The 17123-nt window shown below is 45.6% G+C and overlaps 1 protein-coding gene across 1 annotated transcript in view; it reads right to left on the bottom strand.

Moving 5' to 3' along the window:
• LOC138965581 (uncharacterized) overlaps positions 1–14829 on the bottom strand; it is a 15807-nt gene extending 978 nt beyond the window's left edge. The window contains exon 1 of the mRNA XM_070337765.1: positions 13939–14829. Within this exon, the coding sequence (XP_070193866.1) occupies positions 13939–14829 (891 nt within the window). The remainder of the gene's footprint in view (positions 1–13938) is intronic.
• Between the last annotated feature and the right edge of the window lie 2294 nt (positions 14830–17123).

Raw genomic sequence — 17123 nt, forward strand, 5'->3', positions numbered from 1 at the left:
AACATCTAAGACAGAAAGGGTACAGCGGACCTATAACTACTTTACTGTGGGTGTCTTTTTATGTCCTGAAGCCACGCAAAGTTCTCGTTCCCAATGCCACTGACCGCCATAACCGTCATGCCCTCCGTTTCCTGTATTTATTTGACACGGGTTGTCTGTCCTTTTCATGAATTATTAATGAATGACCGGCTTTGGCGCATTCGCGTACAAATAATTACAAGGATAATGTCCGAAGAGTCGTCAGCGTCGGCTTCGTCTGGTGGAAAAGGTATTTCCAACTTCGGACTGAATAAATTAGAATGGGATACGATACAATACAATACAATACAATACAATACAATACAATACAATCCGATACAATCCGATACAATGCAATACAATACAACTCTATTTTTCTGAAAGTGGACAAAAACAGAAATGTGCCTTCACCAGATACTCAGACACCGGTGAGCAATGCAATTTAATAAATGATAGATAAAATAAAAAAAATAATGCCTCTAATTGAAGATCGGAATAGGCTGCTGGAGGAAACCTTCTGACGGCGTTGTCTATTATTCTCACAAAAGAAAATGGTTTGAGTTGTGCGTACTGTCGGACTAAGATTGTGGCTTAGTTTAAGCGGTTCGATTCTTTAATAACACCAAATGGAGACCAATCCACCATCAATTGGTAAAACATTACAACGCAATGGAAGCAAATATAGTCAAAACATAAAATATAATAAGCATATTAACCCCACACACACTCTTACGCTTCATTGACCATTATTTTCTCTGGACTTTATTTTTGTCCTGTTCCAGCGGCGTTTGACTTGAAGATTTTAAGTGGATTGGGTGTTGGCTTTTAACGTCCCTTTCAGTTTTTAAAATTGAAAGGTTGAAAACAATTCACAAATGTACGACAATAGTGAAACCGTCGCGATAGGTCTTCTTCGCACTGAATTTTTCACAGCTCTTGAAGAAAAGCGCGATTGTTCAAGAACAAAGACGAAAGTTCGTGTAGGAAGTCCTTTTTCGCTGAGAAGCACAAAGTTCAGATCTAAATGTCAAGTCGCAGGAGAGCTTTAAATAGCGAGAAGGAAATAGCGTCTGTTGTCTGAACGGTGTCCGCCATATAGCCCTGAAAGACACAGTTTTCCCCGTGAAGTTGGCCGTGATAAAAGCTTTTTTCTTGGAAGACTTATTAATGCTGCGTCGCTCACAAAAAATAACGGTTTTAGGTGTGACGAAAAAAAGAACAGGGCCTGAGTACGGTGATAAATACGAGACTTCTTTTACAACCATTTCAAAAATACATACATCCCCCGTGTCTGCCCGCATAACGTTTTTCTCGTGTTTTGAACTTGCCAGTGTTACAGCAAAGAGCAGAGTCCGTCCCGCACTTTGCTTTGTGTACATCACGTGGCCACCCAAACACCCGCACAACGCAACATTTTCCCGAGAAAAACACGTTTATTTGTTCGCTTTGTCTGTATTACACATTTCTATCTACATTTACCACTGACACACCAAATTGTATACTTTAGTTTGCAAGTAAATCGTTATCATACAAAATAACGTTATCACGAGACGAACAGAGATCTCAGAGATCGTCTGCTTCTCAACTGTTTCGCGCAAATCGTGTAATATCTATTTTTGCGGAAATCTCCCGAAGAAATCCAATCTCAGCGGCTTCCACCTGCAACATAGTCATGCTTATTTGGAATGTGACGTCCTGTTCTTCGTCAGTCACACCTATCTCAAAAACTAAACGTCGCACAGAACCAGCGCCCTTCCATTATATGCTATGTTCCCGGCGGTCACGGCGTGACAGGCCGTGATTTTTAATCTGTCAAAACATGTGCCACGGCAGTCACGGTGCGGATTAGAAACCTAGTAGGCCGTAATGAAACGGAGTAAACGCAACAAAACGTGACAGTACGCAATAGGCTTTAACAAAATGTGGAGGCGGTCCGTAGTGGGACGGGAAGAATGTGTATTCCCCGGTATCTCACGGTCCTTTAACGTTTTGTTGCGTTCTGCCGCGTTTAGTGTGCGTTTTGTCACGGTTGCTTCACGGTTGATGCGCGTTTTGCCCCGTTTTATCACGGTTCTCACGGCAAGCTAGGGTGTATGGTAGCCGTTTCGTCGCGTTCAATCACGGCACGTCCCGGCGTGTGACGGTTTGCGGGCCCGGCGTGCTACGGCGCGTTGCGTTCTACTACGGTCTGACACGGCGCACGCGGTCTGGGAGGGAGTATATAATAAGCCGGGCTACAATGATACAGTACAGGATACAATGATTGCCATTGCTTGGGAGGCCTTCTTTTTTCTACCGTGGGCAAAAACGTGCTCCGTCGCGATATAACCTTGAACGGTTGAAAACGACGTTAAACACCAAATAAAGAAAGAAAGAAAAACGTGCTCCAAAGCTGCCCGGCGTCCACGTTTTATCCGTAGAAAGCCTTGACAGAACGTGAAAAACGTGTCAGACCTTGATCAGAACGTAAAAACGTGAGGGACCCCATCTGAACGTGACGGGCCGGGAGGGAACGTACTGGCATCCGTGGTAGACGGCTGGCCGAACCGCAGTGCGCCTCCGGGACTAGAGGCCCCTTTCCCCCCACGGCCCGTCGCGGATACCGTGATAGACCGTGAGAAAACTTGACAGGGCCTAACAAAACTTGAATACTGAGAAAAAAAATGGCCAAAATCACACGGCGCACTACGTTTCAGGCAAACGGGGCTGCCGTGGCCGCCGGGAACATAGTGTCCACGTAGCATTATTAAAGGCACGGTGATTCTCGTGTGTACAATTCCACTCACCATCTCTGAGATGTCCAGACTTTTACGAGGGGTAATAACATCCCTCCACTTGGACGCATACCATGAATCAACATCCTGCCTGGAACGATTCTACATAGAGCCACTATTGTGTCAAACTGCGAAATTAACTTGATTCTTCCTTCTTCTTCTTCAGCGTTCCAGAATGTTCTGGTTACGTGTGAGCTCGTTTGCCCATTTGGGTTCAATTCCCCACACTATACTCTGAGAGCATAGTCAGCTCACTCCGCTTTCGTTGAGTAGGCATGCTGGGTATTTTCGTGTTTCCATAACCCACCGAACTCTGACATGGATTACAGGATCTTTTCCGTGCGCACTTGATCTTGTGCTTGCGTGTACACACGAACGGGGTTAAGTCACAAGGAGGTCTGCACATAAGTTGACCTGGGAGATCGGAAAAATCTCCACTCTTAACCCACCCGGCGGCAGCGACCGGGATTCGAACTCACAACCTCCCGATTAGGAGGCCAACGTCTTACCACCACGCCACTGCGCCCACTTGATTCTTTCAATGTTGATTCTTCGATGTTGAGTTTTGGTGTGTGTGCAAGCGGGGAGATGCTCTTATCACATGTAAAAACCCGAACATGCAGATCTGAGATTTTGAGTGGAATTGTAAACACGAGACTCACCGTGCCTTTAATAAGTCTTCACAGAAAAAAAAAGCTTTTGTCGTGGCCATTTTCAAGAGTGGAAGATTGGAGTATTGATTTTAGCGATATATTGTTGTTTGCTATTCTTAGTCATTTACAAATGCGTGCAATTTGCGAATCGGACGATACTAGACAGTAACGTCAGAATTAAAGGCAGAGTAAGCCTCCCGTAAACCATCACAGATACGGTCAGGCTTTTACACACAGTACAAACACCCTTTCATTTAAACACTCACCAATTGAGAACATCCTAGGTGCCCTCCGTAAAGAGCGAACAATTTTCAAAGAATTTATTTTTGCATGGTTTATCTTACCCCTGAGCCATCGTGAACCCGTGTGATCCAGTTTTCCCCCTTTTCACAATGCAGTCGTCATAGTTAGTCATTTGAATGCGACTCGACGTGAGCTTATCTACAATAGCACGTTTTTTATGCACGAAACAACGGCTGTGGTTCACAAGAACTCTAGCGATGGCTTTTGACTGTTGAGAGGAACGGCGATTTGCACTGATAAACCGGGCCGTCGTCTGCTACGACCCTTGCGTGACCCTGCTTCCGGTCTTTTCTTTTTTTAAACTTTCACAACTTCAAATTGTTCTAATCTTGTCTTGATGAAAAACGAATTCTTTTATGATTAAAGAATGTTTGTGTAACAAGCTGTCAATTTATTATTTAGATTTTAAAAGTTAGGTCTAGTGCAAAAACGAGGCGCCATTGTTCTTCAGGGCCAAGTCCACGAAAATAAATTCTTGGAAAATGTCTCACGCTCGACAGAAAGCAGCCAGGATGTTCCCGTTCGGTGAGCGTTCAAATGGAAGTATGCTTGTACTGTATTTAGACGCTCGGGGAGCTCTGTGATGGTTTACGGGAGGCTTACTGTGCCTTTAAGGTCACGCTACAATTAACTGATTGGTATCAGTTCTATGTTCATCACTGGTGACGATTTGTGCTTTTTGTGTTTATCTAGCTTGCTACAGGTCAACCTTGCGCGAAGAAAGGTTGATGAAGCAGCTGTGGCTATATCAATCACAAACATTTAACATGTATTACATTTATACGAAGTAGTCTAAATTGCCGACATACAATTTCACGATAGTTCACTTCACACACACACACACACACACACACACACACACACACATACACACACACGGACGCACGCATCCACACACACACACACACACACACACACACACACACACACACGCGCACATACAAACACTCCAACACAAACACATACACACGCACGCACGCACGCACGCACGCACACGCGCACGCGCACACAACCACACACACACACACACAACCAACCCAATAGACAAATATATAAAAAAAAATTACTGACTAAAATTACTAGATGACCACTACACGCACTATTAACATCGGATGACAATACATTTTTTTAAGAGACTAAAAGGTGTATGCTGTGTGTTCTCAAAAGAGAATAAACGGTATATCTATAGGATAATTGCCCTTTGTTCGCTGTGTCGACGGGCGCTGTGGCGGGGTGGTAAGACGTCGGCCTCTTAATCGGAATGTCGTGAGTTCGAATCCCGGCCGCGGCGGCCTGGTGGGTTAAGTGTGGAGATTTTTCCGATCTCCCAGGTCAACTTATGTGCAGACCTGCTAGTGCCTTATCCCCCTTCGTGTGTACACGCAAGCACAAGACCCAAACATATTCAAACCTCATAATCCAGTGCTATTATTGAGTTATATATTTGATACAAGTCACTTTTATTAATGCAAAGACGGGCGCAGTGGCGAGGTAGTAAGACGTCGGCCTCCTAATCGGGAGGTCGTGAGTTTGAATCCCGGTCGCTCCTGCCTGGTGGGTTAAGAGTGAAGATTTTACCGATTTCCCAGGTCAGCTTATGTGCAGATCTGCCAGTGACTTAACCCCCTTCGTGTGTACACGCAAGCACAAGATCAAGTGCGCACGGAAAAGATCCTGCAATCCATGTCGGAGTTTGGTGGGTTATAGAAACACGAAAATACCCAGCATGCTTCCTCCGAAAGCGGCGTATGGCTGCCTAAATGGCGGGGTAAAAACGGTCATACACGTAAAACTCCACTCGTGCAAAAACACGCGTGTACGTGGGAGTTTCAGCCCACGAACGCAGAAGAAAAAAGATGAAGTTTGCTGTTCTTCTGCGAGAAAACAATCAAGAAGTATTTTTCTCAAAGGACTCACCTACGCCGATCTACCCCAAAACAAATCAGCAACACTGCACGTGCCAGCAAATTCATATTAGCAGTTCTGCGGAGAGAACAATATTCTGCTAATTTTCTGAAAGAATCTACAAGCTTTTTTTTCTCTGGGAATTTTTTTCAAAGAATGATCTGCGGCTCAAACATAGCAGTATCGGTCAAGCTACAATATTAGGGGAAGGGCTCCTAATATGGACCCCTTTTTGTTTCAGGCTGAAAACAAGCTTGTTTTCTTGCGAAGAAGTTTCATTTTGTGTTTCAAGGTAGTCCTTCTCTCTTAGGTTAACCGTTAGGCCTAATTAGAGTGAAATAGCTTTGATAGACATTCAGCAAAAATTAAATACAGAAAAAAAATCACAAATGGTCCTGATTAGGAGCCTTTCCCCCATGTATTCTCCCATCTGACAAAAAAAACGCGCATTCATCATTTTGCAACCGTAATATCATTGTAATCTCGCATCCGACCACAAAACGCGCACTCATTATCATTGTGGAACCCTAACCCCCGTAACCGATATTATCGCAAAGAAAATCATATGGCTAAATGTGTGAACAGAACAAAAGCTAAGTCGTCCTCGGCTTTTGAGGACAGATTCAATGACGCTGCTGTGACGCACGTGCTTTGGGCTGGCCGCGACCACAAATTGTTTCGGAGTTAGATGATGATTGCGTTTTCACAATCTGCCCCACAGGAGCTTGTATCCAACCACCGGTCAATAATTATTTACTCCTGCATGCTTATTATTTACAGCTGCATGCTTACCCTTACTAGTACTATTTACTACAACTTGTAGTGAATAGTAGTAGTGAGGAGACTGTAGGGAATAAGGCGTAAATAATGATCGACCGGCGATTGGATACAAGCTCCTGTGATCTGCCCCATTGTCATTATCACCAAGGCCGAGAGAAAGAATCGAGGGAACTTGATTCTTCGCCATGTCTGTGTTCTCGATTGAAGATTTCCAATAAAGTCCTGTCGATTGGAGATGCTATCTGAAAGGTATCGCCCCCCCCCCCCTCCCCCCTCCCCCCTCCCCCCCCTCCCCCCCCTCCCCCCCCCCCCCCCCAAGCGTACACAATCATGTTCACCACGACAGATCTGTCCAGGCTTCCAATTGACTTGAGAGCATCCTTTTACTTGGACACATACAACTAATCAACAGCCCGGCTGCTTACTCTGCAGAGAGGGCCGGGCGGGGACGTAGCTCAGTCGGTAGCGCGCTGGCTTTGTAGCCAGTTGGTCGCTATCAGCGTGGGTTCGATCCCCACGTTCGGCGAGAGATTTATTTCTCGGAGTCAACTTTGTGCAGACTCTCTTCGGTGTCCGAATACCCCCCGTGCGCACACGTACATGCGCACGAAAAAGATCCCACGTTCACAGCGAAAGTGTCAGGGCTTGGAAAACACGAAGACACATCGGTGTCTCTGACAAAATAAGTGTATCACAATTTCTTCATTCTGTAGATGAATCGGTTTGTTTGTTTGTTTGTTTGTTTGTTTGGTTGGTTGGTTGGTTGGTTGGTTGGTTGGTTGGTTGGTAGTTTGGTTGGTTTGGTTTGGTTTGGTTTGGTTTTGCTTTGTTTGTTTACTTTTGTTTGTTTTGTTTTGTTTTGTTTTGTTTGTTTGTTTGTTTGTTTGTTTGTTTGTTTGTTTGTTTGTTTGTTTGTTTGTTTGCTTAACGGGCGGGGATATAGCTCAGTTGGTAGTGCGCTTGATTTGTATTCAGTTGGCCGCTATGAGCGTGAGTTCGATCCCAGGTTCGGCGGAAATTTATTTCACAGAGTCAACTTTGTGTGCAGACTCTCTTCGGTGTCCGAACCCTCCCCCCGTGTACACTACATTGGGTGTGCACGTTAAAGATCCCACGATTGACAAAAGGGTCTTTCCTGGCAAAATTGCTTAGGAACAGTTAATAATTGTCTACCTATAGCTCTTTCTCACTTCTAGTCAAGTACGAGTTATCTTTCCATGCTCTTCAACGAAGGAGAAACGCTGGGTTAGTTCCGGTATCTTCTACATCATGGCGTCTGCACTGAAAGAAAGCTCGCTCAGAGTGTGTGGTGGTGGAAAGCAGTACTGTGTCATTTGCCATAACTATCGTGGAAAAATTATTGAAGGAAGAGTTGTCAGGCTACATAAACTTCCAACAAACAAGCAACTGAAAAGAGCTTGGGAGCAGCGCCTACGTGTTACTCTTTCTTTTAGAAAATGACAAGATTTTGTGCAACTTGACAGAGTGACTTTCTCGTCTAGTTAATCAGATGGGTATTATTTGTTCATGTACATAAAAGTGTAAAAGAATGTTGTTGTACAACATACTTCCTTCAATCATTAGTGCATTTTGCTCCTGTCTGTGTGAAACAGTAACAGGCACATGAGCTGTAAGAAGGACTGCCGTGTCTCAGTATGACTGTAGTCTCTAGTGTCACTATAAATCTCAGTCATTGACTCTGTGTATGTCACTCATTGATGCTTACATTCCCAATGCATGGAAGACAGAAATTATAAAACTAGTATGCATGAAAACTGATGCTGGTTTGTACTCCAAATTTTTGTATCCAGTTAAAATAATTATATGTCTGAGAAGTTGAACGCAAACCAACCAGGTGTGAGCGTGTGTTGTAAGGAGTGCACTATTTTGTAACGTGGGATTATGTACATGAAATTATAAATAGGGTTTGTGTGGTGTGTATCTATGCTTTTTATGTTTTTAATGGAAAAATATTTATTACCTGTGTATGATTACATTTTGTTTTTTATTCACAGTTGGCTGAAATATTTGCCGAGGAACGACAATGCAGTGTATTATATAATTATATATGTATTCAAAGAATAAAGACATGATGAATCTGAAGCTTGATGAATGACTTGTTTTACAGATAATCACACACACTTCAACAGACGCAGTTGATACAGTTTGGGTTTTATTTATCTAAAACATATACAAACAATAGCAGTTTAACAAAGTTGGTAAACAATGTAAAGTAAAACAACTGAAGTAACATTAAAGAGCCATGAACTGGTAATGTGAAACTGCTCTTAGGCTAATGTCAGATGGAGCTCGCAAAACACGAAACAAAAGCCGAACAAAAGCAAAACATGGTGCTTTTGTGTGTTGTTTTGCTTTTGTTCGGCTTTTGTTTCGTGTTTTGCGAGCTCCGTCTGACATTAGCCTTAGACAACACGCACATCCAGTTAACAACAATAAATGCATGACTACCAAGCATCAAAAGGACTCACTGATTCACGCACAAATTCCGCGTGTGCTCAATAATTATTGATAACATTTAACACATAGGCTACAAGTTCGTGACACTGACAGTCGAAGTGGTCTGTCAAATGCTAACTTGAATCATTTGTTTCCACAGCATTATCGATAGCATCCTTGCCATCTTTTCGCAGCTGAAACGTGCCTCTTGCTCTGCGCACTAATTCTTCTTTTTTTCCACTGACAAGTTGGCCATGTTTCCGAAGAAAATCTTTCAATTCTTTCACGTTCATGCGCTCGACTGCCGCCTCTATCTTAACCGGAACTTACCGAACCAAAGGGACGAAACTCGTGCACACCTCCGGCCTCGCTAGTGAGAAAGAGCTATACCCGTGTGGCTTGGAATAATAGGCCGTGAAAGGTAAATATGCGCCGAGATGGCTGCAATCTACTGGCCTTATATAAAATTCCATCTCACACGGCATCATTGCAGAGCGCCTAGAACTGTACCCACGGAATATGCGCGATATAAGCCTCATATTGATTGATTGATTGATTAACGCCCAGTCCACCACGAAGAGTGATATCAGGGCGGTGCTGCTTTGAAGAATCGGTTTGTTTGTTTGTTTGTTTGCTTAACGCCCAGTCCACCACGAAGAGTGATATTAGGGCGGTGCTGCTTTGACATTTAACGTGCGCCAAGATGAATCGGTGGGGCTCTTGATTTCTAGCATGTATTAAAGTGGAAGGGTGCTCTTAGCCCGTGTAAAAGGACTGGGTGGCCGAGTTGTAACGCACTTGCGCTCGGAAGCGAGAGGTTGCGAGTTCGACCCTGGGTCAGGGCGTTAGCAATTTTCTCCCCCCTTTCCTAACCTAGGTGGTGGGTTCAAGTGATAGTCTTTCGGATGAGACGAAAAACCGAGGTCCCTTTGTGTACACTACATTGGGGTGTGCACGTTAAAGAACCCACGATTGACAAAAGGGTCTTTCCTGGCAAAATTGTATAGGCATAGACAAAAAAATGTCCACCAAAATACCCGTGTGACTTGGAATAATAGGCCGTGAAAAGTAGGATATGCGCCGAAATGGCTGCGATCTGCTGGTCGATGTGAATGCGTGATGTATTGTGTAAAAAATTCCATCTCACACGGCATAAATAGATCCCTGCGCCTTGAGTCCGAGTCTGGAGATACGCGCGCGATATAAGAGCAATATATAACAAAAACCTGGACAGTTCTGTGACGGTGAAGGTGATCGCTTGATCGAGGCGGAATTTACCTTTCCGATGATAACTTTTCGTGCCGACTGTTCTGAAATTAGTTGAGTTCATGCTGTGTATGCTCTGTTACAAGGTAGGCTTTCGAGATAGTAACGTGTGCTGTTGTTGGCTGTGTTAGGCTAAGTCTTTTTACTAATGCTAGTTTAAGTTGCAGTTCTGTGTGTGTTTTTTTTTTATATGTTTCTTGTATTGGAATTGTAAAGCGCCTGGAGCTGTTGTCGGGATATACTCCATAGAAAAATGATTTATTATTATTAATCTGGAATTATCTGAAATTATACCGCGTAAGCTCTGTAAATTACTCGGGTTACCTCACATTTGTCGCCGCTTGGTGTAAGTTTCATAGGCCGGCGGATACCACCACAATAGCCTCCGACATCGGTGAAAGCAATTGCTATGACCTTGGCCTCGGCCTTTGTTTTCCCCCAAAGGTCACCTTGGGAGACAGAAGACAGGCCTGAGTCCAAGGCTTAGAGAGACAAACAATGCGCTCAGCGAAAAGAATGCCCGAACAAGAATGAAGTGCCAAGTTGGCGAGCACTGACTCGCTACGTATAACTGCAAAGCCAAAAAAAGGGTACGTGACTGTTCCGCGTTCAGCAGCGTTATCCATCGTATGGAGAGGCTGCAAGGATTTGTTAATCGTGAAAACTATATCTTGCTTTAGTTAGGCTCTTTTGCCTGCATTTTGAGGAGAATAAAACACCAAAAAAGGTAGTTTTCTTTTCTGTGACGTTTTAGTCGCGTGCTCTCGTAAGCTAGAAAATTAGGTCTCACTAACACTGAGCAATAGCGGAAGGGAGACCAAAAAAAAAAAACATGGCCGCCGGTCCCAGGGGCTCCATGGCTCTAGCGGAGTGTGCTTGCGGCTGCAAACAATCGGCTCAGACACAAAGATGTAATAACCGGCAAGTTTATGAAGCTTTTTTACCCTCCCCAGACTCCCTGCCAATCCCCAAGAGTTGTCGGTTCGATCTCTCATCATTTCGCCCCTAGCTGCTAGGCAGACGAGGGGAGAATGATAAACTGTCCAACTCCATGGGTTTTGAGACCGGTCTTTTCTTGTCATCTCTTGTAAGTGTTGTACATATTTTGTGCCATGAATGTTTCCATTTATCCATTAATTTTGCTTAGAAAAGGGACATCGGCTGTTCGATCTCTCATCATTTCACCCCTAGCTGCTGGACGGACGAGGGGAGCATGATAAACTGTCCAGGGGTTTTGAGACCGGTCTTTGTTTGTCATCTCTTGTAAATGTTGTACATATTTTCTGCAATGGATGTTTCCATTTATATTGTCGTTTTGCGTAGAAAAGGCTACCGTGGCTGTTTGGTCTTCCATCATTTTGCCCCTATAGCTACTAGACAGACGGACAATGGGAACCTGTCTCTGGTTTTTGAGATACATCGGTTTTGGGTTGTCAGGTCTTATTAATGTTGTGCATATTTTGTGCAATGGATGTTTTCATTTATCTTCGCGTTTTGCTTAGGGGAGGATACCGTGGCTGTTCGGTCTTTCATTATTTTGCCCCTAGCTGCTAAACATAAGAGGGGAGAAAGGAAAACTATCCATGGTTTTGGAGATACGATCGGTTTTGGGTTGTCATTTCTTGTAAATGTTGTACATATTTTGTGCAATGGATGTTTCTATTTATCTCGTCGTTTTGCTTAGAAGAGGCTACCGTGGCTTTTCGGTCTTCCATCATTTTGCCCCTAGCTACTAGACAGGCGGAGGGAGAATGGGAACCTGTCTGTGGTTTTTGAGATACATCGGTTTTTGGCTGTCATGTCTTGTAAATGTAGATATTTTGTGCAATGGATGTTTCTATTTATCTTGTCGTTTTGCTTAGAAGAGGCTACCGCCGTGGCTGTTCGGTCTTTCATCATCATGCCCGGCCCTATCTGCTAGACAGACGAGTCGGGGGGGGGGGGGGGGGTGACTGTCCTTGGTTTATGAGATACGATCGATTTTTGGTTGTCATGTCTAATAAATGTTTACATTTTGTGAACTGACTGTTTTCTTTTTCTTCTTCCGTTTTTCGTGTATGGATGCTTAGAAAAGAGTTGGATGGGGTCGAAAAGTTAAACCGCAACTTTGTAAAATGGAAGGACTGAGCAGCTGGTGGTTATGGAGCATCATTCCTGTTCAACCTGCAACGCTCTCTTCTGCTTGTTCTGCGTGTGTGTCAGTAAAGATATATGAGAGAGAGAGAGAGAGAGAGAGAGAGAGAGAGAGAGAGAGAGAGAGAGAGAGAGAGAGAGAGACAGACAGACAGACAGACAGACGGAGAGAGAAAGAGATCAAATCAAATCAAATTTGAGAGAGAGAGAGAGAGAGAGAGAGAGAGAGAGAGAGAGAGAGAGAGAGATCAAAATCAAATCAAATCAAATCAAATTTTATTTTACGCGGGTTGAAGAGAGAGAGAGAGAGAGAGAGAGAGAGAGAGAGAGAGAGAGAGAGAGAGAGAGAGAGAGAGAGAGAGAGAGAGAGAGAGAGAGAGAGAGAGAGAGAGAGAGAGAGGGGGAGGTGAAGAGAGAGGGGTGGAGGGTCGGGGCCTATCAATGCACAGAACACGAATCAGATGTAACACATTATGAATAATGGATCGCGCATATTTGCGTTAAAAAAATCTGAGTTAAAAAAAGCAATTTGGGAAATCGTTCATGAAATATTTCAAAGTTGAAAGCTTTGTTTCATCGTTGGAACGTCACATGATCCCGTGACACTTCAAAAATATACTAGCTGGCACGTGCGCCTCAGTGTGTAAGCTCCCTCTGGTGCCCTAATTCCCTTCGCTCGATTTGCTCCGCATCAAACGCAGTTTGGCGGCTCTCGATATATTTATAGAAAGAACGTGATCGCTAAGGGCATGTAAAGGGTAAGCTCAGGCCAACAACAAGAAAATGATTGTTTCCGATGGCATGGCCAAAAACTAAGGTCGGAATCGTGTGTTGTTTTGTTTTTTTGTTAATTAAAGTTGGTTTTGTATTTTATTTTTGTAGGCGCAAGTGTCTTCTTATTGGCCAGAAATCGTGCTTGATGTCAGACAAGAGAAACGGTCCTTGTAAAGTCTGTAAACTCGAGACTTTTATTTTATGGTGTTTTTGTTTGTTTTTTTGAAGGAGAAAAATAGTTCTAGGGTCGGGAGGAAAAAGTAGGGTCGGTCGAGGAACCGGAAACTTTGATTTTTGTTCTCGACCTAAGGTAATTTCATACAGTCCCGTGAGGTTTCCTTCATGGAAACTCGGATTGCCTTCTCTGTTTTCTTCTTCTTCTTCTTGTCGATCACTCAGATGGAAACGCCGGTTCTCCGCGCAAATGTTGCCGTGCGCTGTAGGTCGTCCAGACTGCCATAGAGCTTCCCTTGCACCGTGGTCGCCTCCGCCCAGATCTGGCTCCTGAGGCCATCGTGTAGTGGGCAAGTCTGCAGCAGGTGTTCCGTTGTCATGCTGCCTGTTTGACAAGGGCACTGGTCTGACTGGCCAATTCTGAACTTGGTGAAAAGGTGGTGGTTCATTCGGTTGTGGCCTGTCCGCAGCCTGAATATGAGGACCTGCTCAGACCTTGTGAGCAGGTGAAAGGCGTCGTTTTTGTTGTAGTGTGGGTGCTGCAGCAACCACTTTTTGTGTTGCTTGGCCTTGATGATGGTCTTGGCTTCTTTGAAGGTGGTTGATCTGTCATTCTGGTCCTTCGTAGTGCCCTCCTTTGCCAGAGTATCTGCGGCTTCGTTGCCTGGTATGTTGCAGTGAGAGGGGACCCATTGCAGCACGACTGTGTGGGCTCTGCACAGGGAGGTCAAGGCGGATGACAGGTCATTCAGTTCTTTGTCTCTGGCAGTGTCTAAGGCCTGCAGGACTGACTTTGCGTCGCTGAAGAACACAACGTTGTTGGAGGAGAGTGGACTGTGCTCAATGTGGGCTGCACCTGTATGGAGCGCTACTGCTTCAGCCTTGAAGTTGGTGGAGTAGAGGCCGGTAGCGAGGGAGATGTGTTCTTCTTCTCGACCTCCTGGGTACTTTATGTAGATTCCGGCACCACCACTTCTGACAGCCTGGTCGGCAGATCCGTCAGTGTATACATGAGTCCATTGGCGTTGGGGGTAGGAGTTGTGGATGTGTTCAATGGTGAGAGACTTCAGTTCAGCACAGCTCTGGGAGTCTTTCTTGCCAACGCCAGGAATACTGCAGCGTATCTGGGGTCTTCCTTCATCACTCCAGCTTGGGTTTTCAAGGTATTGGGGGATATCTTTGGGTTGCTGGTCCAGGATATCTTGGTGTCTCCTTTCCAACACCCTCGTCTGGTGGATGAAGCTTCCTCTCTTCAGTCTTCCTTTTGTTGGTTGGCACAGTCTGTCTTTCATGGGGTGAGTTGGCAGTCGTTTGAATTTAGCTGCCTGGGTGAGGAGTTTGGTGTCCCTTCTGTCTTCCATGGGCTCAAGGCCCCTGATGTTTTCCAGCTCTTGGATAGGGGTTGACCGCATGGCGCCAGTGATGATTCTGGCCGTCTGGTTCTGCAACTTGCTGACTCTGTCAAAATTTGACTTGGCTGCTGTGCCCCATGCCGTCACTCCGTACTCAAGTACTGATCTGACGCTGCCCACGTACATCTTCTTGAGGATTGCTGCATCTGCGCCCCACGTTGTGCCAGTTAGCTTTTTCATTAGTGCTAACCTTAGCTTGGCTCTGGCTTCGACTTTCTCTGTCGACTGTCTGCTGTTTCCAGGTGAGTCGCCTGTCAAAGGTCACGCCAAGGTACGTGGGGGTGTTGTCAGCCTGCAGCGTCTGTCCGCAGAGCTTGAGGTTGGCCTTCAGTTCTTTCGGCGACAGATCGTGTAAGTGGTCTTCCTGGTGTTGATGTTGACGAGCCACCTCTTTGTCCAGTCCTCAAGCACTTTCAGCGCCTCTTGCATCCTGTAGTTTGCTGTTGTGATGTGCTCTTCCGAGCACCAGAGTGCAAGATCGTCCGCGTAGATGGCTCCATGGACATTTCGAGGGAGGTCCTTGACGATGTCGTTGATGAAGACTAGGAACAAGGTGGGGCTGAGGACTCCACCCTGTGGGACTCCGTCTTTCAGCGTCTTCTTCCGGCTGTACTGCCCGCTTACATGGACTTTTGCTTTCCTGTTGTTCAAGTACTGGCAAATCCACTGGAACATACATCCGGCCACGCCACTCTTCTGGAGCTTCAGCTTCAGCCCTTCCTTCCAGACCTTGTCAAAGGCCTTCTCCATGTCAATCCAGATCGTCAGGGTGTGTTTCTTGTCCTGGTAGCCATCTTCGATCTTCTGGGAGATGTATGTCACCTGGTCCTCGGTCGAGCGATGCTGCCTGAAGCCGGCCTGTTCTGGAGAAAAGGTGTTGTTCTTCTCCAGATGCCAAGTGAGCCTGGTGTTGATCAGCCGTTCCATGAGTTTGCCCACGCAGCTAGTGAGGCTGATGGGTCTGTATGAGTCCACCTTCGCTCGGTCTTTGCCCTTCTTGTGGATCGGGACCATATCAGCTTCTCGCCAGACTTGCGGGACATGGCCAGTCTTCCAGCTGTTGTTGTAGAGCTTCAGTAGCTATGTTTTTGCCCTTGTGCCTAAATGTAGAAGCATCTCGTTGGTGATCTTGTCTGGCCCTGGCGACTTTCTTTCATGCAAGGCTTTCATGGCATCTGCCAGCTCCTGATGGTTGAACGGCTTGTTCATGTGTTCCTCTGGCTGATGCTCATTGGAGGTTCTTCTCTCCTCCTGACCTGTATCTCTGCTCTTCTTTCTTCTGGTACAGTGATGTTGCTGACTTTCTCGTAGTTGTCAATGAAAAGGTTGGCAGCCTTTCTTCCTGTCAGCAACTCTTGGCCCTGCGAGATGGTGATTGTCGCTGCTCTTGTGTCTTCGCCGTTCATGGCTTTCGTCAGTTTCCACAGCTTGTTGCCGTTCCTTTCTAGGTTCAGCTTCTCCGTCTTCTCCCTCCAGCTTGATCTTGCTGCTTGGAGGTAGGCTCTCCTGTACTTGGCAGTGGCTGCTTGCAGGGTGATGTTGTTGTCAACAGAGGGGTTCTCCTCCACTTCTTCTCTGATACTGCTGACTTCATCCTCAAGCTCCTGAAGCTCTTCCGTCCAGTAGGGCCTGTAGTTCTTGCGTGCGCCCCGTGGGATTGTTTCTGAAGCTGCTTTCAGGATGGCCTGGTTGAAGTTCCTGGTGACCCGGTTGATGTTCAGGTCGTCTGTCTTCAGGCCCCTGGTGTAGAGGTCTGTGAGGCTCGCAAATATGTTCCAGTCTGCCTTCTTGTAGTTCCATCTTGGAAACGTTGTACTGTTCTGTGGCCTGTACTGCAAGTTGATGGCCAGCTTCACTGGCCGGTGGTTGCTGCCTCCTAACTGGCTCAGTATCCCTCTTTTGGTTTTCTTGGAGAGGTCATCAGTTGTGAAGGCAAGGTCTGGGGTGGAAGTCGACAGCCACCTGCGTGAGAAGAAGGTGGGTGGGTCTTCTGGATCGTTCAGCAGTATCATTTGAGCGTCGATCTGCCAGTCCTCCACTTCCTCTCCTCTTCTGTCCGTCTCCTCGTAGCCCCAACAAGTTGAGTGGCTGTTGAAATCGCCAACAACCAAACAGTTCTCGGCTGGTAGATTTTCCAGTTACTGCAAGGAAAGTTCTTTGTCTGGGGGGCATTACAGGTTGTAGATGGTAATGACAGAGCTGTCCACTGTGATTTTGACTCCTTGGACTTCAGCTTGCTCATTTGTGTCCACTTTGATTTCTTGTGCTGGTATACTGTTCTTGATGAGCATCAGCACTCCTCCTTTGTGTCTTTCTTCTCTGTCCTGCCTGCAGGTTTGGTATCCTCTGATGGTGAACCGGTGGTTCGGATTCAAGTGCGTTTCTTGGATACAGGCTACATCAATATTGTCGGCATACAGTCTTTCAGTGAGAGGAAGCTTTTTGTTGTACACTCCTTCCGCATTCCATTGAAG

The sequence above is a fragment of the Littorina saxatilis genome, linkage group LG4 (assembly GCF_037325665.1).
Source record: "Littorina saxatilis isolate snail1 linkage group LG4, US_GU_Lsax_2.0, whole genome shotgun sequence".
NCBI classification, from domain to species: Eukaryota; Metazoa; Mollusca; class Gastropoda; order Littorinimorpha; family Littorinidae; genus Littorina; species Littorina saxatilis.